Source organism: Aptenodytes patagonicus, chromosome 2, assembly GCF_965638725.1.
Source record: "Aptenodytes patagonicus chromosome 2, bAptPat1.pri.cur, whole genome shotgun sequence".
NCBI classification, from domain to species: Eukaryota; Metazoa; Chordata; class Aves; order Sphenisciformes; family Spheniscidae; genus Aptenodytes; species Aptenodytes patagonicus.
This window is the reverse complement of record NC_134950.1, coordinates 169,084,497-169,109,933: the sequence shown is the minus strand read 5'-3', so window position 1 is coordinate 169,109,933 and position 25,437 is coordinate 169,084,497. Positions and strand designations below refer to the sequence as shown.

General features: G+C 42.7%; 1 protein-coding gene across 1 annotated transcript in view; it reads left to right on the top strand.

The window, feature by feature from the left end:
- The window catches only part of OBSCN (obscurin, cytoskeletal calmodulin and titin-interacting RhoGEF), a 208,484-nt gene that overhangs the window by 83,982 nt on the left and 99,065 nt on the right, over window positions 1-25,437 (top strand). Inside the window, exons 40-59 of the mRNA XM_076332060.1 lie at window positions 963-1,229; window positions 2,091-2,357; window positions 2,971-3,234; window positions 3,813-4,079; window positions 4,484-4,747; window positions 5,691-5,957; window positions 7,021-7,287; window positions 8,583-8,846; window positions 9,598-9,864; window positions 10,691-10,954; window positions 15,028-15,291; window positions 15,632-15,895; window positions 16,198-16,461; window positions 17,003-17,266; window positions 18,775-19,038; window positions 20,374-20,640; window positions 21,019-21,282; window positions 21,927-22,193; window positions 23,233-23,499; window positions 24,216-24,482. Of these exons, the coding sequence (XP_076188175.1) occupies window positions 963-1,229; window positions 2,091-2,357; window positions 2,971-3,234; window positions 3,813-4,079; window positions 4,484-4,747; window positions 5,691-5,957; window positions 7,021-7,287; window positions 8,583-8,846; window positions 9,598-9,864; window positions 10,691-10,954; window positions 15,028-15,291; window positions 15,632-15,895; window positions 16,198-16,461; window positions 17,003-17,266; window positions 18,775-19,038; window positions 20,374-20,640; window positions 21,019-21,282; window positions 21,927-22,193; window positions 23,233-23,499; window positions 24,216-24,482 (5,310 nt within the window). The remainder of the gene's footprint in view (window positions 1-962; window positions 1,230-2,090; window positions 2,358-2,970; window positions 3,235-3,812; window positions 4,080-4,483; window positions 4,748-5,690; window positions 5,958-7,020; window positions 7,288-8,582; window positions 8,847-9,597; window positions 9,865-10,690; window positions 10,955-15,027; window positions 15,292-15,631; window positions 15,896-16,197; window positions 16,462-17,002; window positions 17,267-18,774; window positions 19,039-20,373; window positions 20,641-21,018; window positions 21,283-21,926; window positions 22,194-23,232; window positions 23,500-24,215; window positions 24,483-25,437) is intronic.

Sequence of the window (25,437 nt, the reverse complement as noted above, 5' to 3'; positions counted from 1 at the left end):
AGTCAAGTCATAAGGATGCCTAGAACAAATTACACTGATGTAGCTTTCCTCTATCTATTAGGGTCACAGCTGAACAGCAGAATGCAAAAATGGGGGGGGGGGAAATACCAGTAGCCATGTGACACTGAATGTCCCAAACTAGAGGTAAAATGGGAACAGAAGAATAGGCTGTAGTTTTTCAACAGCCACAGGACAACTGCATCACGGATCAGTAGCTGACTTGCATATTCATAAGACAGCAGAAGCTAGGAAGAAATTGGTTTGGTTTTTTTTTTTTTTGTGACCTGAAGGGAAAACACTGCAGTTGAGGTTTTTTTCCCAATAAGTGCCTTCTCTACACTAGTTCACCTTGAATCGCCTTGAATCCCAGGCTGTGATAGAACCTGCATAGGAATCTCCACGGGGACCCTTTCATATGCAGCTGTGCTTTCCTCTCCGTGTATGCTCTGTGCTGTTTTTAAGTCTATTCATGTCTGATAAAAATATGTTGTGGGGTTTTTTTTTATAGTGAGAAATCAATACTGCTGGTAATAACAGAAAGCGCTTTGCCATTTCTTTGTGTCCTCTGTGTTATGTGCGAGTTGACCTCAATAAAGTTTTACGGTTTTTGTGCCAGTGGTCCAGCTCTGACCACCCGTCTGCAACACTGCAACACGCTGTTTGTGTCATTAGTGGCAGATGCTGCCCTGCTATTAATGTTAATAATGACAGCAGTAATAGCCGCAATGTTTTCAATAGTGCAGGTAGTGGTTAAAAGGAAAAAAAGCATATGGTCTCAAATATTTTTTTGCTGCTCTAGAGTGCTGGCAGCCAGATGTGAGCCGTAAGAATCTGTTTACTGTTTGCCAGTGTTTTTCCGTTCCTGTGGGTTTTTTATCTGAATAGAAAAGTCTGAAACAAAAAGGAAAAAGTGATTTCCAATCTCGTGTGTTTCCTTAAGCATCTGCAATGTTCTTTTTCAGAAATAGCAGTTCTTTTCAAGCAAGAGCTCCAAAATGAAGAAGCTAAAGAAGGAAAACAAGTCAAGCTGACCTGTGAGCTCAGCAAACCTGATACCCCGGTGAAATGGATGAAAGGAGACACTGTTCTCTATGCCAGCGAGAAGTATGAATTTAAGCAGCGTGGTACTGTGGCGGAGCTCATTATTCGAGATGTCAAATCAATAGACTCTGGGGAATATACCTGCAGCACTGGGGAACTGAAGACCACTGCTTGGGTGAAAGTAAACGGTAGGCAGAGTTAGATATGTTGCCACGCTTTCTTAATGCATTGCTTAATAAATCTTCTATTAAAAAACCCAAACAAGACAGCACTTTGTGGCAGTGCCATCTACAGATTCATATGTAAAATTTAACGGTAATATTGCATACGTGTAAGTACCTGTATATATTTCATTCATGTAATCTCATGTTATGCATCTGGGATTTCAAATCTGTAACTTCCCACTGAACAGAAAATAAGTCAGTGCAAAGGGTTCATTTTCTATACCCCACGTGCCGTAGTTCCTGACCTATCTGCTTTTTTACATGGCTGTGATTAAGATTGGAGTTAGAGTTGGAGACCAGGAGCAGGGCAGCGCAAGAACATGAAAACGTAATTCAAGTCCAGCCCCTGAATAATGTTTAAACCCCCAAATTCCACAAAGCATCCTTTTCTAAAGGCTCTCAGATGCCACCTGCACTCCCCAACGCCATTAAACAAATACAGTGCCTTTAGTAGTACAGCAGAAGTAGTATGTGCTGGAGCAGAAAGCAGGAGAGAGATAGGGCACGAACACCGTCACAGAGCCCTGCAGCAGCAGGGAATTTGTTAGGTGTGGGTGCTCAGAGGACTCTGAAAGGGTCCTTATTAAAGATGAGAGAAACTTCCCCCATGCTCCTAGGAATCCCCTGCGAGATGATAACATCTGGGGGAGAGATTTCTTCCTGCTCCCAAGCAGGATCACTTTGATGTCACATAGCCAAGGGGGGGGGGTCTAGGGTGGCTCTTCTCATTTGGAAAAGGACTAGTTTTAAGGGGTGACAGCCATTGTGGGGCACTTGTACAGCAGGTCAAGAGGGCATGTCCTAATCCCTGGTTCTGTGTTCTAGCTGTGCCTGTCCTTTTCAAACAAGCCCTGGAGAACACGGAAATGGAAGAGGGGAAATCTGTCTCCTTGCGCTGCGAACTCACAAAAGCTGATGCCACCGTGGTGTGGAAGAAGGGAGAAGCCACGCTCCAGGCAAGTGCCAAATATGAAATGAAGCAGAAGGGGACAGTGGCAGAGCTGGTGATTCATAATGCAGAGCCAGAAGATGCGGGAAGATACATCTGTGACACTGGAGACCAGCAGACCACAGCCCAAGTCAAAATCCATGGTAGGAATAAGACACCTGCTTGTGACCATTTGTTGTTGTTCTTGCCACGGTCCTGCTAGCTCCTGCACATTTATAATGAGCATTAAGATAAAAAGGGTTCAATGCAAACAAAAGGCAGCTCTGGCTGGGTCCATTATGTTCTCTATTTTCTAGGACAATAACTTCATGCTAAAACATAGCAATCAAATATACTTGATAACAAGATATCTTTCCTTGCCTCTGAAATAACTGTTCTGCCTTCTGCTCTGGATAGAGGCGCTTGTCTGAGCTCTAAGCCAGGAGGTAAGAAAGGCCTCAGCTACACGCTTTGTTGAAGAATATGCAATTCTTTTCTGCACTTTCTTAGCAAGTTTTTTCACGCGTCTGTGACCAAGAGCATTTGGGCAGCAGAAGGGTAACTCGATATTCTAATTATTGGGAAATAATTGTTTTGGTTTTATTTCCTCCCAAACCCATGGTGTGCTATTGTAAAGTCAAGTAGAGTCCTGGACGTGCAGGTAGGTCGGAGCTTATTAGCTGTGCCGAGAGAATTTGTTTTGTCTTTAAGTCCCATATGAGGTCACCAGTTGGTAATGATGCTCCTAAAGTAAAATGAGGACGCTTCATTCCTCAGCCATCTCTGTGCTCATCAAAGAAGAGCTGAAGAGCGTGGAAGCTGTGGAAGGTGGGACCGCCACCCTGCGATGCCAGCTGAGCAGAGAGGCCCCCGTGGAGTGGAGGAAGGGGCACGCTCTTCTCCGGCCGAGTAACAAGTACAGGATGAGACAGGAGGGCACAGTGGCTGAGCTGCTGATCCACGATCTGGACCCAAAGGATGCTGGAGACTATACATGTGTGGTGGGGAACCAAAAAAGCACAGCAGCCTTGTCAGTGAATGGTAAAAAGTCAGAAATAACCCGTGAATCTCTGGAACGTTTTTGTCCATCTCTTCCCTCCTCCTCTCTGTACATTCCCTCACAACACCTACCTTCATGTCCTGCTTCTACTTTTTTCATCCTTCCGCTTTTCCATGTTGCCATGTCACTCCTTTCCCCAGTCTCCATCCACGATCAGCTTTCATTGTGCCCAGTGTTGGACGTGTGTGTGTGTTGTGTTGTCTTCTTACCTTTCCTCAAGTGAAGGGTGCTGACATGCACGTATGTTTTCCTGAGTTAGTATGGAAACATAAGATTCCTTGGGATTTTCTGTTAAGGACGGTTCATCACCTTTAATGATGAGGATGAGTTTGTCATTTCTATGCATGATCCCAGTCAAGATCACGCATACTTTGATTCCCAGAGAACAATCTACTAGAGAATTTTTTTTGCCATCCACAAAAAAAAGGCGGGATGCGTTTAAGGGTAAAGGTGTTGGAATAAGGCTTAGGTAGTCATACGATAAATCACGATTCAGCCTCTGACCAGAGATCTGGGCAGGGTCTTGGGTTGCAATCCCTTTTCATTCTGCATCTCCCAGCCCTGCCAGTCCGTTTCAAAAAAGAGCTGAAGAACGAGGAAGCCACCGAGAGCGGGACGGCCACGCTGCAGTGCGAGCTGAGCCAGGCGGTGGGCTCGGTCGAGTGGAGGAAGGATGGGAAGGTGCTGATGCCAAACGGCAAATACAAAATGAGACGGGAAGGGCGTTTTGTTGAGCTGGTTATCCAAGACCTAGACTTGACGGATGCTGGGAGCTATACCTGCGTGTGTGGAGACCAGAAGACAACAGCTGCCTTGAGAGTGAATGGTAACCATTCTACCCGTTTTGCTCATTAAGCCCCAAACTTAATGTGTTTGACAGCATTTGCTGGTCATCCGAAGTTTGGTCAGTGTGATTTCTAACAGGTTTCACGTTCTCGGCTCTGTGGTGCCAGAGTCACCCTATTAGGGAATATTCCCTTGTGTTTTGTTTTGTTTTTTTTTTTTGCTTTGAGACGGCACAGCTATGTTGTATATTGTTTTCTCTAATTTATTTCTCTCTACTCTAGGAGGTTTTACACCCACCCACCCCCACCCCCCTTTCAACTGTATCCACCTCCCAGTAGTGCATTTTTGGTTAGATGTATGCACTGCAGCCCAGTAACTCACAGCAGAGTCCAGTTCATTTTGTTCTAGTGCTGATTCCTTCTCTGTTGGTATTGCATCCTTCAGCCTTGCCTATCCTCTTCCAAGAAGAAATGTTGAACAAGGAAGCTACGGAGGGGGAGGCGGTCACTTTGCACTGTAAACTGAGCAAATCAGCCCCGGTCGAGTGGAGAAAGGGGAATGTGGTCCTCAAGCCAAGTGAAAAATACAAAATAGAGCAGGAAGGTCCCTTTGCGGAGCTGATGATCCGGGATTTGGATTTGGCAGATGCTGGCGACTACAGCTGTGTGTGTGGAGATCAACAGACTACAGCTGCTTTGACAGTAAATGGTAAAAAGAAATTCTCAGCACGTGCCCCAAGTAAACCTGTAAAATTCCAAACTCTCTTCTTCTTTTTCTCCTGTTTCATCTGGTCCCTGTATACTTTCTATCCTCCCTGCTGCTGATTAACTTTTCTATCCTGTTTTCCTTCTCTCTCTCCTTTCACCTGATGCCCTCTTGACGTGCTGTTCGTTTTCCCAGGTGCTATGTTCAAATGACAAGTGGAGTACAGGTCCCCAGCTCAACACAATCTCTCTAGTCCAGTAGAGCTGCTTGTTTAAAAGTTTTCCCATAGGGATTGACCTAAAAGTGAGAATAGCATTTGCTTTTTGTAACTTAGACTGTTACACTTGTTGCTCCTCAGAGGAACAAGTTTTCATCAATGTATGATGCTACACAAGGACTATCTTAATGAAAAATTGCCTTTTCATTCTCCTGCTATTCCCAGCCCTTTTTTACCAATTTTGGCTTAACTCTTCCAAAGCATATACTTTACCTCTGCAGAAAGCTGGCAGCATGTTTGTAACTGCTCTGTTTTAAGGGGCTCTATTTATAAAAATACAGACAGTGCCGTGAATCAGGCATTTCTGTAGAACTGCTCTTTTTCTCAAAGGGAACAAAATGCTTTGGGTTTCATATTGAAATATGGCCTCTAATTTTACCCCTTTGGTTTTATGGTGTATAAAGTAAAGGATAGATGGTTTGTCAACTAAGTTTGCAGATAGACAGACTTGCTTTTAAAGCAAGTTTTAAAGTGTGAGGGCAAAAAATTAAAAATCAGACTGGCATCTCTTTTGAAATGTTAGAAACTGGAACAAAATCCTGGGGTGTGAAGAAGGTCTTATGGCTTCAGTGACATGCAGCTTCAGGGAGATAAGAAGAGAGAGTGAGTAGCTCATGGGTCAGGCTTTCTCAGCTTTGATGCTGTGTCCGTATTGCATTTACTCTGCAGTCCTGCCTGCTCTTTTCACCAAAGAACTGACAGATGAAGAAGCCACAGAGGGTAAAAGTGTCTCTCTGCACTGTGAGCTGAACAAGGCTGCTGCTAATGTGGAGTGGAAGAAGGGCTTCAAAACCCTCAAAGCAAGTGACAAGTATAAAATGAAACATGAAGGTGTCGTTGCTGAGCTTATAATCCAAAATCTAGACACGACGGATGCTGGAAATTACTCCTGTGTGTGCGGAGACCGGCGGACTATGGCAGTTTTAACAGTGCATGGTAAAACAAACAAAACAAAACACATACTAAAAGTAAATATCCTGTTTTCTCTCTTCATTTGGAGAGGCACCTGGTTACCCTACCATCTCCTTCCTTCTGCCAGACCCTTATTCACAGGTCCCTGATGCCAATGAAGTGCTCCCATCGGCATCAGTGCGGCCGGGGTGCGTGGCACAAACCGGGCGCCACTGTGCAAGCTCGGAGAAACACATAGGCAACCCGGATTGCCGCTACTGTTTTAATTAGGGTCCATCATTTTGCTTTTCCCCTTGAAAGTTCCTTTATTAAACTCCCCGTTATGCTCAAGCCCAATAAAATGGGTTGCCTCAAAGGGACGATGACTTAGGGATTTTAAGGCTTCATAGAAACCTTGTGGAAACTTATTCCCATACTCCATTCCTGGGACAACAGGGTGCTTTTATACGTACGGGCCAGTTGTCATTGCATTCAGTTACTCTCCTAGGTAAAGCAAGCCCAAACCTTCTAAGGGATGACCGTTCCCAGGGAGAACTTTGATTTTTACTGCAACTGACATGTTTGAAAGGATACGTCAGTTCAGGTGAAAATGCTTGTTTTCCCACCATGTATCGAAATGAACAATTTCATTTCAAACTGACATTTAGAATGAAACTCCAGTGTTTCATTTTTTTAATGGACAATATCTTCTCTTTTGCTTAAGTATGTGAAAACATACCAAACATCTTCCCATTACAGTTTAAAAAGTCACATAAGAAAACCAATTTTTTTCTTCAGAAATTTCAAATTAGTATTTATTCTTTTCGCTTGAAATTTCCCAGGAAAAAATTGGGTTTTTTTCTTTTGTCTGTATTGATTTGTGACTCTGAGTATATGTAAAATATCTCTATGGAATACTGCAAGCGTTGTATCCTTTCCTGGTGATGACGTTTTTTCCTCATACTGATTCATGAACACTATTGACAATCTATGTTCTTGTACTGACAAATCAGTTCAAGATAAGAGGAGAAAAAGAAAATTAAACATCGATAGTTAATTTCAACTCTTCGGGGCGTTACATCTCACTGCTCGTATTGCTGTCCTTCAGCTTTGCCTGCGTTTTTCAAAGAAGGATTGAAGAACAGAGAAGCCACAGATGGTGCAACAGCCACTCTGCACTGCGAGCTGAGCAAGGTCGGTGTCCCAGTGGAGTGGAAGAAAGGGGACAAGACACTCAAACCGAGTGATAAGTATAGGATGAGACAAGAAGATACCGCTGCAGAGCTGTTGATCCGAGATCTGGAGGTAGAAGATACAGGAGAATATACCTGTGTGTGTGGAGATCAGAAGACCTCGGCTGTCTTGACAGTCCATGGTAAAAAAGCCGTTCTCCATTATGATAGCAGTACCTCAGGGAGATCCCTTTTCTCTCAGAGGTTTCTTTCCCACTTGCTTTGATGTTTTGATTCTGCAGCATTTTCTTGCTTTGCTGGCTGTGTTTCATCCCATCTCCCACTGTCTGGCAGTTTGAAACTGGTGGCTTTATAGCAAAGTAAAGAAGACTTGTGCGAATTTCTCATCTTAGTCTTCACTTTTTAAAAGTGAAAAAGGCACCTGTATGTAAGGCCAAAAGTGAGCAGACCTCTAGCAGCAAGCTTGTTCTCAGAGGGTTTGTCCTTGCGTCTCACTGACGTCGGTGGTTTTCGGTGCTTAACTTGAAGGAATGATCGTTAAAAACGCTGAGCTCAGTTAGCGAGAGGTTTTCCCATTCAGGAATGAATGACTGTGTCCTCCTTCTTTGTGGGACTGTGATATATTCTGCCGAGGAAATAGTACTTTCAAAAAAAACCCCAAACCATTATTCTGCAGGTCCTGATTTAGGGAGTGGTGAGACAGATTTTGTTCCTGTCTCTGCCATGGTGAATAGTGACAAGCTTTGGTTGCCCCTCCAGCAGATGAAAGAATAGTTTTTATTTGAGTTAGATCTTAAGAATAAGATGCTTCTAAGGACAGGGGCAAGACTGTGGAGGCAAAACTCTCTTCTCTCAGATTTTCTGCATGCTTTTACTTCCTCTTCTTTCTCCCAGCTGGCGGTACTTCTGTTCCTCTCCTCCTCTGAGCTGGCACTTTCTTCCCTGTGCAAGTCGCTTCCTTTTTACTTTGGTAGCACACCACAAAGCAACTTGCTGAATGTTGCTAAAAAAAGCCTGTATTCCTGCTATTAGAGCCATTATGTCCTTGGAAATTATGGCCTAGAGGTGCACCTGAAGTTATATTACGAATTCTTTTCAGAACCAGAAAGATAAATTATGGTGTCAGAAAAGGTAGAGATCTCCAGCCAGCAGTGCCACCATCCAGGGCGATGACTTTCAATCAGAAGTCAGGTCATTAGTGTTCAAGATTGATGATTTCAGACTGAAATAGGTAGAGAGGACTACTGGAATCAGCTGGGAAATGATGAGCAGGCTGCATAAGTCAACGTTAGAAGCAGGTCATGGTGGCAATTATCCCTGTGAGATCCTGCAGTAGTGTTCTAATAGATGCAGTTTTCAAGACTATGCGATTTGTTTTCCTGTAACAGTGAAGGACTGGCCTCAGGACCTCGTCCTAAGTTCCTCAAGGTCTGGTTGGTGGTTTTGACGTACTCTCTGTTTATATTACGTCCCATAGCTTTGCCTGCACTGTTCAAAAAAGAACTTGTCAGTATGGAAGCCACAGAAAACGGGACAGCTGTTCTGCAGTGTGAGCTAACTAAACCCACTCCGGTGGAGTGGAGAAAAGGGCAAAAGGTGCTGAAGCCTAGTGAGAAGTACAAAATGAGACTGAAGGATACTATTGCTGAGCTGACAGTCCATAGCCTGGAGGAGCAAGATGCGGGAGATTACACATGCGTGTGCGGAGACAAGATGACTACTGCATCCCTGACAGTGCATGGTAAAATACATAAGTTTAATAGGGATTTTCTGCTTTGTCATCTGTGATCTTACACAGGATCACAAACTGTACTTGATCCCATCTATTATTTTAAATTTTTGTGACAGCTGTATCAACCCCTGGGAATAGCTTTTACTGAAAGTCCTTCGCTTGGGACTGATAAATAGCACCATGCAGTCTTTTCTGTCCCTTTTCTTTCATGTTAATGGAATCTGGAAGCAGATAACGAAGACCTCGGTGAAGTCGTAAATAGCACTTGCAGTATTTCCATTAATTAATTTCTCTAGGCATATCACTGAGATTTCACTTATTTTACCTGAATGGAATAGAAAGGTGCTCTGTTACGATAACAACTGAGAAAGGCAGGTGAGAATGATACGTTGCAGCCTGGAACTTTAAATAACACAGTGTTCATTGTAATTGTTCATCCGATCTTAAGACGGAGCTGTGCATAGTTCCTTGAAAGCTTGGAATCAGCTTTCTATCGTTATATCTTAAAATGCCTTTAAAGCGTACCTTCCAGTGCTGAAATTATAGTTTTACAACACTGATTTCCAATTCAGTTGTGCCATGCTGAATGTGGTGTATTGCAAAGCATAAGGCAGGGATGCCCCTGAAACCACCATTTGCTTCTCGGGTACTGTATATTCTAAAACCTTTAGAGATTAAAGGGTTTTAATCCAGTGGAGCAGTCGAAATGCAGTATTTCCTCAATTTTAAAGTGCTCTCTCTCTTCACCTGTGATCTTCAGCCCTTCCTCTGCATTTTAAAAAAGAGTTGAAGAACGTGGAAGCCACAGAAAATGGCACGGCCACTTTCTGCTGCGAGCTGAACAAGCCAGCAGCTGCCGTGGAATGGAGGAAAGGAGACAGACCCCTGGAGCCAAATGACAAGTTCACCATGAGCTGCGAGGGCGCAACTGCTGAGCTGGTGATCCGTGATTTAGATCTGACGGATGCGGGAGACTACACATGCTGTTATGGAGATCAGAAAACCACTGCTGCGCTAACAGTGAATGGTAAAAAAGAAAAAAATATCAAATTAAGTGGATTATTTTCAACCAGCTGGTTTTTTAAGAGCATGCTAGTATCAGCTTTGAAATTGCAGCCCCGTTTCTGATTAATTTAGCAACATGTGGCTGGACATGGGCATAAACATGGGGATGCACTGGTCAGTATCAGGCAAAGATCAGGTGTTCATTGCAAAAATTTCAGATGTTCATCACGGTACTAAGTCCTTCCTTTGATGTTCGCGTTCAGTAGTAGTTGCTAAAAATGGAAAATCATATCCTTGTGATGTTGGCTGTAAAGATGTTACAATCCTAAAGTTGAGAATATTACAGTTTGGTGATGAGGTATTTTTGATAGTTTTCAGTGTGTCAGAATAATTTGACAGTCAAGTTCTGCTAGACCACTAGCAGAACTCCACTCTGAGGAGAAATCTCATGGAAAAGTGAGATTGATGCCTCAGATATAGTTTCATTTATGAACTTTTTCAGTAACGATTTGCATTGCAATAGAACTTAGACGCTCTAGTTAGGCTTTATTTTCCATTGTGCCAGGCAATACCCAAACTAAGGTAGGGCTCGGTCTTGACAAGTTTGAAGTTGAGACTGGTGTGGCTCCCCTTTTCACGCCATAGACCATACTATAAAAAAAGGTCTGACTTATGAACAAGGTGTTCTCCAGCTTTCCAAGGTCACCATCACATGTTTCCCAGAGTGGTTATCAATCCTATTTGATTAGGGAAGGCTTTGATTGTCACGTGTGGTTGGCAGATCATAGATAAATAGTTACTTAGATAGCTGCCACGGTCATACATTCTGCTCCTTTTGAACTCCTCAGCCTTGCCTGCACACTTCAAGAAAGAGATGAAGAACGAAGAAGCCACAGAAGGTGGAACAGCCACGCTACAATGTGAGCTATCTAGGGCTGCCTCTGTGGAGTGGAAAAAGAAACACAAAGTGCTGAAATTGAGTGAAAAATATACTATGAGACAGGAAGGTACTACAGCACAACTGCTGATCCATGCTTTAGAAGTCAAGGATGCTGGGGAGTATACCTGTGTGTGTGGAGATGAGAAGACTACTGCGGCACTGACAGTGCATGGTAAAGAAAACAGAAATGAGAATTTTTTGTGTGATGTTTCTCCCGTTTCCTCTGGAAGCCTCAGTACTGACACGCAATGAGTTCTTTCTCTAATCTTGCCATCATTAATTCTGTTGGTAACGGATATTCTTGGTTTTATTGTGATTTTTATCTAATTCTAACTAGAACTGTAGTTCCATTGATTATACTAATATTTTCCCTGTGTTCTTCTCCTTGCTCTTGTTGGTGCACAGCTATACTGCTTTGTACCACACTGAAGGCCAAAAGATGCCACATGCTTGTGTCTTTTGTTCTGTTTTACGTACTTTTGACTTAAGCCTAGAGAGATGGAGCAGCAGGAACATTCATACTTCTTAAAAAGAGCGATCTTAGATTTCAAGTTACATTAGGATTTGACAGACAATTTTAAATAATGCAAACAAAACTTGATTCAGTGCAACTTTTCTATATAACTCTGACCAAAGATCATGTAGATTTGTATTCTGGTATTGCAGAATACTCAGCATTATAGTGGGAGAGTACTTCACAGTCCTCAGTCAAATTCATCAGCAAACTTTCCTTGGAAGAGAGGGAAACTTTATTTCCACTATTAACATAGGACAGTAGGAAGTAGTTTCAGCCATCTTTCTCACCTGGAAATTCAGTAGGTCAATGAGTTGATTTCTTGTTACTGCCCAGAATTTTTCATCTTGGTATTTACCAATAAAACAAGGATGGCTTCAGTCTTGACCTTCCAATTTAACCACGGAAAACAGAATTGGAAAAGACTTCTACGGGTCGTCTAGCCCATCCTTGACCCCCACGTCACCATCACACCTACCCAGCCTCACTCCAGTGCTGAAGAATTTGCAGTTCCCCTGGACACTCATTCCACTGCCTAGCCATCAATACTGCCAGAAAGTTCTTCCTAATTTCAACAAAAGTCTTTCTCGAGCTGGCTTAAGTCATTACTTCTTGTCCCATATCCTGTAGAAATGGAGAAATATTTGCTATTTTCCTCTCTGTGAAAGATTTGAAAACTTATAGCATGTCTCCTTTCTGTCTTCTCTTTTCCGGACTAAGTACCTTCAATGCTTTCACTCTTTCTTCATAGGTCATGTTTTCTAGACTTCAGCTCATCTTTGTTGCTTTCTGGACCATCTTCAGTTAACCCACATCTTTCTAGAAGTGTGGTGGCCAAAGGCAGACTACAGCGCTCCATCTGAGGCTTTGCCAGACTGGAGTAGCATGGAAGGACTTCATGTGTCTTGCATATGACACTCCATTTTATATATCCCTATTATGATGTTTGCTTTACTCACATCAGAATTGCATTTTTTGACTTGCCTTTGCTCCGTGATCCACGGTAACCCCAAATATCTCTCTGCAGATCTGCTGCCTATTGCTCCCCATCTTGTATTTGTGTTGTTGATTGTTCCTAAATATAGTATTTTGCACCTGCTCTTGCTGAATCGCAGCCTATTTTTTTCACCACTGCTTCATCAAGATCTTCTATACCCTAATCCTGTTTAACAAAGTGCTTTTCAGCTTCTCTCCCGTCCCAGCTTGAGATCATCTGCAAAGTTAATGACTACTCTGTGTTTCATAGTCCAAGCCACTAAAGAAAATGCTGAATAATACTGGACTCCAGAGTACTGAGGAACTCTGCTCAGCTCATTCTTTCGTTGTGAGTGTAAATCACAGTTGAGTATTCTTTGACTGTGGTTTTCAAACTGGTAGTGCTTCCTACTGTAGTTAAAGTAAGAGCTTTACTAAAAATCAGGGTGTACGGCATATACTGCGTCTCTCTCACTGAAGTTCATTAACCTATGTCAACAAATATGACACTGGTCCACTCCTTCGCGAAAAGAAAAGCTCCTGGCAAGTCCAAGGGTATTGCTACAATGTTTTTCAAAGAATTGAAGTTAAGCTGAAATGGCCGTAGTTCCTTGGATCCTCTCTCTGCCTCCCTCTTCTCCTCCCTTTTTTCCAAGACACAGACACTGTGGGTGGGATTCAGCTTGTAGATCAAGACAGGTGAGTGTTCCTAAATTCCTATTATTGTCAACGGAGATCTAATCAACACAGTCAATGGAAGCCAGGGAGGCATCCAGTTCACCATACAGCAGGCATTTACATTTGGTCAGCATGCAGCTCCACTGGCTCCGCTGACTTTGTCTGGATCTTTTTTGACTGTCCTGGGAGCTTAGGCTCTTGGTTTACACGGTGAGAGCTGAATGTGTGAATTTCAATTTGTGAGACCTTTTCCACCTCTGAGTTTCCAGTTTTTCAATACTTGTGGAACATCACCCATTCTCTTTGATTTCTCCAGTGTAACTGTTAATTTCTAATATTGGTTTAAGCCTGTACGTTAAATATTCCGGGACCAACTTCATCACACCAAGGTGCTTTGAGAATATTCAGTTTATTTAAATGTTCTCTAATCTGTTTTTTTTCTTGTCCTAGCCAGAATTCCTATAACTTTCTTAGCTATCATTAATTTTTAATATTAAAGAAGAAAAAGGAATTAAACATTTCAGTTTTCCCTGTCTTACCTATCATCAACTTACATTCCTAAAAGTTAGTAGAACAACTTCTCCCTTGTTGTTTTTCTTCCTTTTAACCTACCTACAGAATGTCATTGTATTTTTTTCTGCTTCTTTCTAGTTCAGGCTGGCCAGGTTTCCTGGGATTTGCATGCTAATATTCTGATACAGCCAAGAGCCACAAGTTGAACTGTGAGCAGAGGACATGGAAAGCTCCTGGAGTAGTGATCTCACCACCCAGTCGCTGGATACAACTACATAGAGCATTCAGCTGTGTCTGGAGATATTTGATATCAGCATCATTTTGCAGATTGCCTTTCAGGCCCTCTTTCATGTTGGTCTCTTTGTCCGCGAGGTGACAGAGTCCAGGAATGGGGAACTGACCTTGACCTTCTTGAGACATGCCAGGAAACTGTCCTTTCTGGGTTTTCCTCTACATTCTGTAGTATTTCTTTTGCACTCATCTAAGCCTCCCATATTTTATAGGTCTCCCGAGTTTCAGGACATTGAAGGATTCATGATTTAGGCAGGCTCTTCCTGATGGTCCTTGGAGTGGGGTAGTCTGTGTAATCATGCCCTTCATATTCTTTCTTCAAGAAGCTTTCCACTCTCTTAAACTACCTTGTCCTTTAAGTTTGCTTCTGCTTGGTCATAAGTAACAATTACTGAATTATTGAAGCTCGCTTTCTTGTCGCTCACAGAATTTCTTTTTGCTCTTCTCCATCATTACTTGTCCTAAAATCCATGACCTCTCCTGCTTCATAATTGGTGTCTGCCCAGTTATCCTCCCCGTCTGTATTCTCAAATATTTATTTCTTGCTGGGCAGAGTCAGGACTTGGAGATCCTCCTCTCCTGTTCTTTCATATATATTCTATATCCAAAAGTGGTCCCCACCCCATTCCAAAGCCTTAGCAGACATTGTCCCATCCTATTGCTCCCACAGTACATATCACTACATTACCATCCAGTCTGATGCTCTGAATGATTCTATTAGTTGTTCCAAAAGGGATGGGGTGTTAGGATGCACCTGAACCTCCTGGTGTGAAGGTCTTATAGCAGATTTCCACAATGGAGACATCGTCCTTCTTTTTCCTTTTTATTGTTACCCAAGCACTTTCAAGAGGTCTCTCCAGTTCTGCTCTTCAGCCTCACTCTAACTCTCAGGCTAGGTCTGTAGGCATCCTTAACACGTAAGGTAAAGCCTTTTCTCTTTTTTTCTTTAGCTGTTTTTCCTGATCATGGTGTAACCTGCTGTATCACTTTTTCCTGGGCTGAATTACACCGAGAAAGTTATAGTTTTGACCTAACATGAAGTTTTCACATTCCTGCTGTTTATTTTCCATACATCTCTAACCGAATCAGCAAATTTACCCACTGTTTGAGGCCCTTTTGTGGCTATGATACAAATTAGTATCTTCCTTCCGTGAGATGATCCTCATGTCAATAACTAGGCGTGGATAGATACTGGTAAACATCAAGGTTCATTATTTTTTTTTTGGTGGCCAAGAACTGCATATCACGAAAATGTTTGCTCCTTTGTTTCTCAGCCCTTCCTGCTCTCTTCAAAGAAGAGTTAAGAAATGAGGAAGCCACGGAGGGTGAAGTAGTCACTCTGCGCTGTGAGCTGACCAAGACCGCTTCGGTGGAGTGGAAAAAAGGACACACAGTACTCAAACCTAGCGAGAAATACAAAATGAGGCAGAAGGATGTCACTGCAGAACTGGTGATCCATAATCTAAATGAGAATGATGCTGGTGATTATACCTGTGTGTGTGGGGATAAGCAGTCCACAGCTTCCTTAGCAGTACATGGTAATAACCGATTTCATCTAGATGTCCTTATTATCAAGCTTATGGTTTGAATTCATTTTTTTCTCCATGTTCATTGTTATCTCTGCATAGTTCCTCTGAGTCTGACTTTGCATGTCATAGTCATGAGAATTAATTTGCATTTTGTGATTTAAGGGAATAAACCTTCATCCCATTTCCTAATACAAAGTGGTTTTTAGGACCCGATCCCTAAAGTAGATGTGAGATCAGGCCCGAAGACAGCTCCCCACTGATGGCCTCGCCTTTCCTTCCCCACCCCTGCCCTTCACCAGGAGGCTGTGTTTGCTGCTCCGTTTTAACCCTTTGCCCATTGCATCCTCAGCACTGCCTGCACGCATCAAGGAAAGCCTGAAGCATGAGGAGGTAACAGAAGGTCAAGCAGCCACCCTGAGCTGTGAGCTGACCAAGATTGCTCAAGTAGAGTGGAGAAAGGGAAGCAGTTTGCTCAAAGTCAGCGACAAATACAAAATGAGACAGGAGGGCATGGTCATGAAGCTGCTTATCCATGACGTAGAATTGCAAGATGCTGGAGAATACACTTGTGTGTGTGGAGAACAGGAGACAACAGCTGCCTTGATAGTGCATGGTAAAAAACATATACATATATCTGTATTACTGTGTTTTTCTCTACCAGCTCATTGCTATTGGTTGTGTGTTCACCTATGGCTGAATTTGTTTCTTTAAATTTGTAAACTGTCTCTAAGATCTGGTTGCATCCAGGCTGCTTCTCTGTTTCTGTCCGTTGGTTTGACCAATATTCCAGAATTATGAGGAAAGGAAACTCTTTCCACCCTAAAATGTTCCCAGCTTCTGTACCACCCGATCCCTCCCATCACCTGTGTGCCACGTGTCATTTTTAACGTCCTCTGTCTGTTTTGTGACCTTCAGCCCTGCCTGCACTTTTCAAAGAAGAACTGAAGGATGTGCAGGCCATGGAAAGCCAAACAGCCGCTCTGCGCTGTGAGCTGACCAAGGCTGCAGCTGTGTCATGGAAGAAAGGAAACAAAATACTCAGGGCAAGTGAAAAATACATCATGCGGCAGGATGATGCCCTTGCTGAGCTGGAAATTTATGATCTAGAGCTGCAGGATGCAGGGGATTACACCTGTGTGTGTGGAGACCAACACACCACGGCTTCTCTGACAGTGAATGGTAAATTAAACTTGCAGATGACTGTTCATTTTCTGTTTCTCTGAAACACCCTGTTGCTGTACGAAGTATCTGTCAGCTTTAGGCTTTTTCCTAGGAATTAATTTGTGCTCAGGAAAGGAGACCTTCTTGCTCTGACATTTAATTTTAGGCTGATATTCCTGAAAAGGCAACTGAGGACATGACTGTTTCTCCATGCAGACAAACTGCTATGCTCTAAGTTTAAAGGAATAGTGCCTAGGAAATGCTCCTGTTAGATGAGCTGAGATGTCCTGCCCCCATGGAGGGTGGCCCTGTGATAAATTCTTTAGGTTGCATCTTGAATCCATACAGCCTTTTGTACTTCGACCTGTCAGCTCAGCATTTCTTTTCTTACTGTCGCTGCTGGATTTAGTTTTCCAGGTCTTCATAGTGATAACCTCAACCTCAATGGCTAAAGTCCCTGACTTGGCCAGATTTGAACTTCAGTTGAGAATCCATGATGCTGATCACAAATGCAGAGGTCTTAGTTTAAATACGCTATCTATTGACTTTCCATTCCCAGCCCTGCCAGTGCTTTTCAAGGAAGAACTGAAGAATGAAGAAGTCCTAGAAGGAGCATCAGTCTCTCTGCGTTGTGAATTAACCAAAGCAGCTCCAGTGCAGTGGAAAATAAGGTCCAAAGTGCTCAAAGCAAGTGACAAATATCAAATGAGACAGCCTGGCACCACTGCAGAGCTGGTCATTCATGACCTAGAAGTAAAAGATGCTGGAGATTACATGTGTGTTTGTGGTGACCAGAAGACAACAGCAACCTTAACAGTTCATGGTAAAAAGACCTTATTAAAATTAGTAAATAGTTCTATAGACAGACATCACTCTGAAATTCAGCTGTTTCTGCCCTGGGTCAGTAGTTTCTTTGGTTTTTTCCCCTTTCTCTTCATTCTATCTATAGCTCATTTCTTACTGAGAAAGACTAGCTCAGGGCAAATTTTTGGGTAATTATTAATCTGCCCCCCTTTAAAAGGAGAAAACGAGATGTTTCTTCCTGTCCAAGTCCCCTCTTCTTGGACATTTACATTTTCCAGCTCTTTTCCCCCCTCATTCCCATGGTTCGCTTCAGCCAACCACAGTTTTCTCCAGAACGCACATGTATGGTCTGTCAGGCCCTCTGCTCTCCAAGCACTGCTCAAAGGAGAAGTGAGGGTTGGGGGAGCAGGAGGAGGAGGAGATGTTGCTCTTCTGGGTGACCCGGTCACAGCTACTCCTGGGGCTACCAGATCCTTTAAGCAAGTGGGACATACAGAATGAGTTAAGAGTTACCATTTCAGAGCTTGTTACCTCTAACGTAGGTTTGAAGGATGCAGGGGTCTACACCTCTGTGTGTGGGGATCAAGAATACCTTGACAGTTAGGCATTAAAAAACCAAACCAACCCCAACAACACAGGTTATCAGCAGTTATACTCTCCTTTATCCTATCAGCTCCCAATAAACCAATCCAGAAATAAATCCTTGTGTTACATTAATAATCTCATTACCTGATGTTCTGCTCTCCTCTCACTAATGAGTACCCGTTTTAATGGAGTAACAGTCCTTGGCTCTGAGAAACTTACTTGGTCAAAGAGACCCAGTTCTGTCCCCTCCAGCTTTTTTCCAAAAACTTCTGACTCCCCTCAGGCTTTCCTGAGACATGGACTTTTTCTGAGGCATTTGGGGAGTACAGTTTGTATTCTGTACCTGCTTACAGTAGTTGTACACAAGGCACATTTGTGGGTAAATGTTAATAATTAGTTTTCCTGAAGGTTATTTCCTATAGGTTGTTCTGTCTTTGGGTTTTGATTTCCAAAATGGAAAATAGTGAGAACTTGAAATTCTTATTACATGTAATGGCCCTTCAAACTTCAATTTAAAACTAGAAGTAGTTTTATTTTGAAATCTGGCTGATCTCATGTAGTTGGGGCTATAATTTTTTAGTAAAAACAAAACAGCAAATAACAATACCAGCCTGCAAGAAATCACACCTGGGTAGGTAAAATAGTACTGTATCCATCAGTGTTATTTGTGAGTGCTGTTGACCCAAGATCTGGATCTTTATGTATTGTTCTTTCACCATGAAAAGCAACAGACACGCAGTGAACTGATCTCTTACGGTATGTGAAACCACGTCACACTTGAAGAAGGATGCCTTCAGAGTTTCTGAACTTGGCTATAGCTAAGCATGTTTATAATAGGCTGAAAAAGGGAGGCATGAGGGGAAATAATCCCAAACATGAAAAAGACATCAGGATTTTGATTCTGGTTTTCTGATGACCATTTATCCATGTTGCATCCCTCAGCTCTGCCACCGCTCTTCAAGGAAGAGCTAAAGAACAAGGAAGCAGAAGAAGGTGGAGAAGTCGCCCTGCACTGTGAGCTCACCAAGGCTGCTCCGGTGGAGTGGCGGAAGGAACAGAGGATTCTCAAAGCGAGTGAGAAATACAAAATGAGGCAGGAAGGGACCAAGGCAGAGCTGGTGATTCATGAAATAGCTGAGGAGGATGCAGGAGACTACACCTGCGTGTGTGGAGAGCACCAGACTACAGCCGTCTTAACAGTACAGGGTAAAAATTATCTTGACCTTCTATTTCCCCACTGGAAACATCTGTCCTCCACTATCAGGTGTTCAGTTTTCCACGTTTGTTTGTTCAACCTTATTAACTGAAGTTCCATTCATTTGAAATGGTATTCCCCGCCTTTGATGACCTGCAGGCTGTGTATATTGGAAAATACCGGTCTGTATTTTCCTGTGCCATCCTTTTGTCTTTTCCTTTCCTTAAACACAAACCTGCTATCCTTTAATCTTTCCCTTCTGGCATTCCTTTCCTAGCTTATAAACCCACTATTCTTTCATCTTTCCCTTCCTGCGTTTCTTTTCTAAAACACAAATCTGTTTATTCTTTGCCATTCTTCTCCGGCATTCTCTACCATTTTAATGTAGTATAGGGTATAATAAGCAGTATCCAGAATAAGGCTGTGTTAATTATAATTTCTTCTGTGCTGAGTTATGTTTATATCGGGTTTTGTGCCCATAACCACTGTCCTAACACACAAAGATAGGTTTGCATTGGGAGTCTGATTTTTTCTACGCAGGAAAGAATAAATTCTTTCTGTGACCTCCTTCTGGTCTTACTTTGTTGCAAGAACCAGTTGCTGTGCAACCCAGAGTGGTGTTTCAGGTTAACACTGCTGGGGGTGGGAAGTGTGAAAAATCAAGGAGGCTAGACCTGGTTTCTAGCCTGGATATTTTAACTTAGCTCCACCACCATGGAGTGAGTCATTAAGTTTGAGATCTGAGCCATCCAACCTTGTTAAGGAGGTAGACTATCCCATTATCCCACCTAGTTAACAGAGGGACATATGTTTAGGTCACCAAATTTATTTCAAGGAAATAGAAGTGGGGGAATATGTTCTGAGACACGAAAACAGGCTGGGATTCAGCATCTGGAGATTGTCAAGAGGAATCTGTGAGCCCTGGCTGCACCTTTTCAAGGGCATCTCAAGGAAGAAAGAATGATGATGAGTAAGGAGCTGTGCCGACACTCAGAGCTCAGCAATAAGTAGGAAAAGAGAGAACAAAGGCATGAAGTCTGTGGAAGACATCAACACGTGTGAATTAAGGGGTTCAGAGACTATATTCTTAGTTCTTCTTACATGGAAACTGGTAGAAAGCAGGTGTAAATCTCTTGAGGACAGTGCAATTTTGCTAGTAGGAAGCCAGCATAAACCCAAAGGTTTAGGGTATATATTCCCACTAGGATGTTTTCATTTCTCTGTCCTCTCTTTGTTGCTGATGCTCGCACTTCCATAACCTTCACAACTTTCCCCTGTCACTTCCTACTCTCACCCATCCCTGGAGATATCCTCAGTTTGTAATACTTTTTACCTGCATCCTTCAGCCGTGCCTCCGTTTTTCCAAGAAGAAATGACCAGCAAGGAAGCAGTAGAAGGTGGAACGGCAACTTTGCACTGTGAGCTCAGCAAGGCATCTGCCCATGTTCAGTGGAAGAAGGGCCATCATGTCCTCACCTCGGACAACAAGTACAGCATGAGACAGGAAGGCTGTGTTCTGGAGCTGGTAGTTCACGATTTAGGCTTGAATGATACTGGAGATTATACCTGTGTGTGTGGAGACAAGACCACCACAGCTGCCTTAACAGTGCATGGTAAAGTAATCCTTGGGACTAAGGTCCTCCAAACCTTAGACCTGCCCGTGTCTCTATTGCTATGGTCTGTTCCCATTCCCTTTCTGTTTGCTTGGGCTTTTGTGTTCCTTTGGAGTTTGGTCATGTTCTTCCTCCTTCTGTTAGAATTGGGAAAAGAGCTGCCTGTTGGTGTTTGTCCTCCTCAGCTGTGCTGGTCCTTCTCACTTCCCTTGCCCTGATGCAGAGTCCAGGGAAGACGGGGGAGATTTCTCCCACTGTGTTCCACTGACCTGGATCAGGGCTCAGTAGTGCACCATGCATCCTCTCCCCCAGGACCTCATCTAGCTGGTTTTTTTTAGAAATATTCACTCTCTCTATGGTAAATCTTTTACTCTTCAGCACTGCCTCCAGAATTCAAACAAGACCTGAAGGACCTAGAAGCTGTAGAAAGTGGGACAGCTGCTCTGCACTGTGAGCTGACTAAACCTGCTGTGGTGGAGTGGAAGAAAGGGCAGGAGGTGCTCCAAGCAAGCAGCAAATACAAAATGAGTCAAGATGGTACCGTTGCGAAGCTGACTATCCATGAGCTGGATGTGGACGACACTGGAGATTACACCTGCGTGTGTGGAGATCAGCAGACAACTGCCACTTTGACAGTCAATGGTAAAAAAAAACCAAACAAAAAAAACCAAAACAAAAAACAAAAAAAAACCCGAGGGGGAAAAAAGGGAAAAGGTCATAATATATTCTGAAAATAAAAGCTGTATGTTAGTGTCAGTTACGGAGAAGATTTGGCTATGATTCATAAGGAAGGTGTGCACAATAGCACGGTCTGTACAGTCTAATAGAGTGACCAGGTAGAAAATGGGAATTGCAATGCAGAACTAAATGCATTTTGTCAGTATGGTACTGTCAGGATAATTGTAATCTCTCCTGCAAGTGGCCTGCCTTAAGAGGGAATCTGAACTCTTACAGCTCCCTGCTGATCTTCAGAATATCTCCTCTGTGATCAGGGCAACACGTTGGCTACTTTTATAGCAGGAAAAATATTCCGCCATTTTTAGATCATAAATTAGATTAAGCTTGTATATACTTCACGGCAAATGTAACTTCTTGAACGTGATTTCTTCTTGTTCTGCAGATATTCCTATTCCCTCTCTGGGGAAATAGCCTTGTACTTTGAATGTAGAGCATTGAGGTTTAGAGACATCTGCAAAAAAGCTCTTTTGGTGCTTTCATTTTCTTTCTACTTTCTCTTTCCCAAACCCCAACTGCAGTATGTTGCAAGTCATATTTCTATTTTATAGCCCTACCAGCACTTTTTAAACAAGAGCTTCAGAACACCGAGGCAGAAGAAGGTGGTACAGCAACACTGAGGTGTGAGCTTACCAAACTCAATGCTCCTGTAGAGTGGAGGAAAGGAGATACTACTCTCTACCCTGGTTTGAAATATGAGATGAAGCAGCAGGGCTCCGCTGCTGAATTGGTCATTTATGACTTAGAGCTGGATGATTCAGGAGAGTACACCTGCGACTCTGGACATCAGCAGACAACAGCGGTGGTAACCGTACATGGTAGGCAGAGTATTGACCCTTGGTTCAATAGAAATGAAGTGAAAGGAGCATCTCTCAGTGTTCCCTGTGGATATTTATTTGTTTTGCTGCTGGTTTGTGCCAGCGTACATATTCTACTTGAGCATGACACATGGTCAAGTCAGAGAGGTTCTGCTTGCGGTATCTGGAATGATTAATCAGCATCAAAGCAATTAAATGTTGTCATGATGTCAAAATATGATGAACCCTCCTGCCCTTGAGTGCGGGGAGTGTGGCTGCATATGGGAGTGGATAACAGAAAATAAGCCAGGCAGGCTGATGGTTATCTTGGGTTGTTGATTGCTTCAGCAGGCGTAAGGGATGCCTAACTGGGCATAATGTCCAACTGGGATGATAAGAGATGCAACAATTGGGGGATAAAGGATTTCTATAACATGTGAATGTGCTGTATTATTACTTGAGGCTTTGAGCCTCAAGTATAAACTTTGAGTGCAAACAACTGCATCCACATCTGTTTTCTTCCACCCCTTCTACCATCCAGAGGAAGACCTTGCCTGAAATCTGAATTTCCTCTTCCATTTATCATTTTATTGTCATCTCTTACTGTACTGCCTCTTCTTGTGTGTTGAATGCTAACTTGATCTTTTGTATGTTGATAGAAGCTTTATTTGGGGGGAAAATACTCTTCACTTAATATTGCAAACTCGCAGACCTTTATTAAGGAGCAAGGGTCCATGTAAGAGAGAGCATGTCCCAGTGGTCTTTGACTAAAGCATCCCTAGTTGGCATGGAGACGCTTCCGTAGGAAAGTCTGACTCCTTCAGATCACAAACCAGGCCATTCTGTGGACCACTCCCTAAGACCAGATCTTTCCTAACTTCACCATCTGTCCTCAGCTCTTGGTTCACGTAATGGTTCAAGAAAGTTGCTACCAAGACAGAGAGCTGCAGCCCAAAGATTGTGGAATCATTAGAATAGGCCATTTCTGAAGAACGATGGTAGGACTGGGTCCTTTCCAGACTAAAACGCTCTTAAAACATTTCCCTCTCAAATTTTGCAGCACTGCCTGTCACATTTAAGCAACCCCTTCAAAATAAGGAATCAGAGGAAGGAAGTACAGCGACATTGTGCTGTGAGCTTTCGAAACCCAATGCTGCAGTGGAATGGAAGAAAGGAGGAGTGGGGCTGCAGCCCAGCGAGAAGTATGAAATGAGGCAGAGGGAATGCCGGGTAGAGCTCTTAATACATAATCTCAGATTAGAAGATACAGGACAATACAGCTGTGATAGTGGGGGTCAGGAAACCAAGGCATCTTTAAATGTGAAAGGTAGGTGGTGTGAGCTGACTCTTAAAGCAATAGATTTCATCCAACGTGCAAAGCAACAGTTTGAATATGGATATTTTTTAGTACATGATTTTTTTTTCCCCTAATTTTTTTTTCCTTTTCATCTGATATACTAGGATTTCTTTTTCTTTTTCTTTTTTTTTTTTCAATGAGAATGGAAGAGGATGATACTTTTTTCTTCCAGTGCTGCATTTGAGTTTTGGGTTCTAAGAAGAAATACTTTCTAGCTTTATGGCTGGAGAGAAATTAAAGAAAGAGCAATGCTTTAACATAACCTCTGGACATTTCACATGACGTGGTTTAAGTATTTAAAAAAAGATTTTTCTTCCAAATCCTGGAATAAGACTGACAATGACCTTCCTGATCTGTCAGGGCTGTCCATGGAGTTTTGAACTTCTTTACTCTTGAGATCTTTGTTAGATCAACTGAAGGATAAATTCATTCAAATAACTCAACCCTGGGAAATATTTGAGTCAAGGAACAAAGGAAATAAACGTTACAAGTGCTGATGGCTGCTTCTGATGCAGCAAGCTCTAGTAGCTCCAGGCAAATTAGAAAACACGGATCCTGCCTAGGAATATAGCACTTGAAAAGCACAGTATCTTGTTCCACGAAGTGTCAGTCTAACTGTGTTAACCAGGACTTGACTCAGGCTTCAATAAAAGCTCCTGTTGCTTCTTTTTTTTTTTCCCCTTTAGCTCTGCCAGCTCTTTTCAAAAAGGAGCTCAAGGACAAGGAGGTGGAAGAAGGAGCTGCAGTGAAATTCCAGTGTGAACTGACAAAGGATAATGCAACAGTGGAGTGGAGGAAAGGCACCATGGAGCTCTTCCCGTGCGCCAAATACGAAATTAAATTAAGTGGTCGCACAGCCGAACTTGTGATTCATAATGTAGAACCAGAAGACGCCTCTGATTACACATGTGATACAGGAGACCAGCAGAGCACAGCAGTCCTCAGAGTGAATGGTTAGCATTGCATCGAAATGGAACAGAGGATAAAAGGGACTTGTAAAATTGTGTGAATGATATTCTTTTATTCATTGGTGAATAAGGCACTCCAAAGGTTAAGATAAAGAGGAAAGCAGGGGCCCAGTCATAAACCAGAATACAGAAAAGTGGGTTTTATGGGACAGGATTTGTAGAATGGCTATTTAAGCCTGTAAAGCACAGTGTACAGTGTATTGACCCCTTCTCTGATATGATAAAAGCAAGAAACTCTGCATCATGGGGATTTCGAAATTCTGATAGATCTTTATTTTTGGCACTGCATTCATTGCTGGTTCAGTTGAATCAATAAGTAATCGTAAGTCATTTACAAAAAAAAAAAATCTATTTTCAGTTTTTGTAATGCCCTTCCATGAAGATCTTGAGAACATTATGTTTAAACAAACCAGGAATAATGTCTGTGATTAATCACTGTCTGAAGTGTTAATGGTCATCACGAACTGTTGGGTGCAACTTGTGGCTTTGACCTAAGCCACAACCTTTCAAACCACGTCCTCTTGGCTGAACCTGACCCACGAAGCAGCCGCTGGGTCAACTACGAGTGAGAGAGCCCTGTGCTTGCTTTACATGTATCACAATAGGGTTTAGACAGAGGGACCACAAGCACTGAGATTCCTGTTTTCACAACTGCTCACACACACACGGGGTGGATATTCCCTTCTCGTTTTCACCAGTGACAAGCTGTTGTCTGAGCTGTTCCATGCCCCGCTTATTTATTCACCTACCAAGTGAATAAATGTAGTCCATTTGTTTGTGCATCATCTGGAAGGACTTACTGCTGATGGTCTAGGGTCTTGAAAAGATAACAGAGAAATAAGAGGTGTTTAAAGCTTTTCATCCTTTATAGTGTTGGAAGTCATGAGTATTTCTATAAAAATGAACAGATTTACGCTAGTTTTAGTCAGGAAGTACCAGG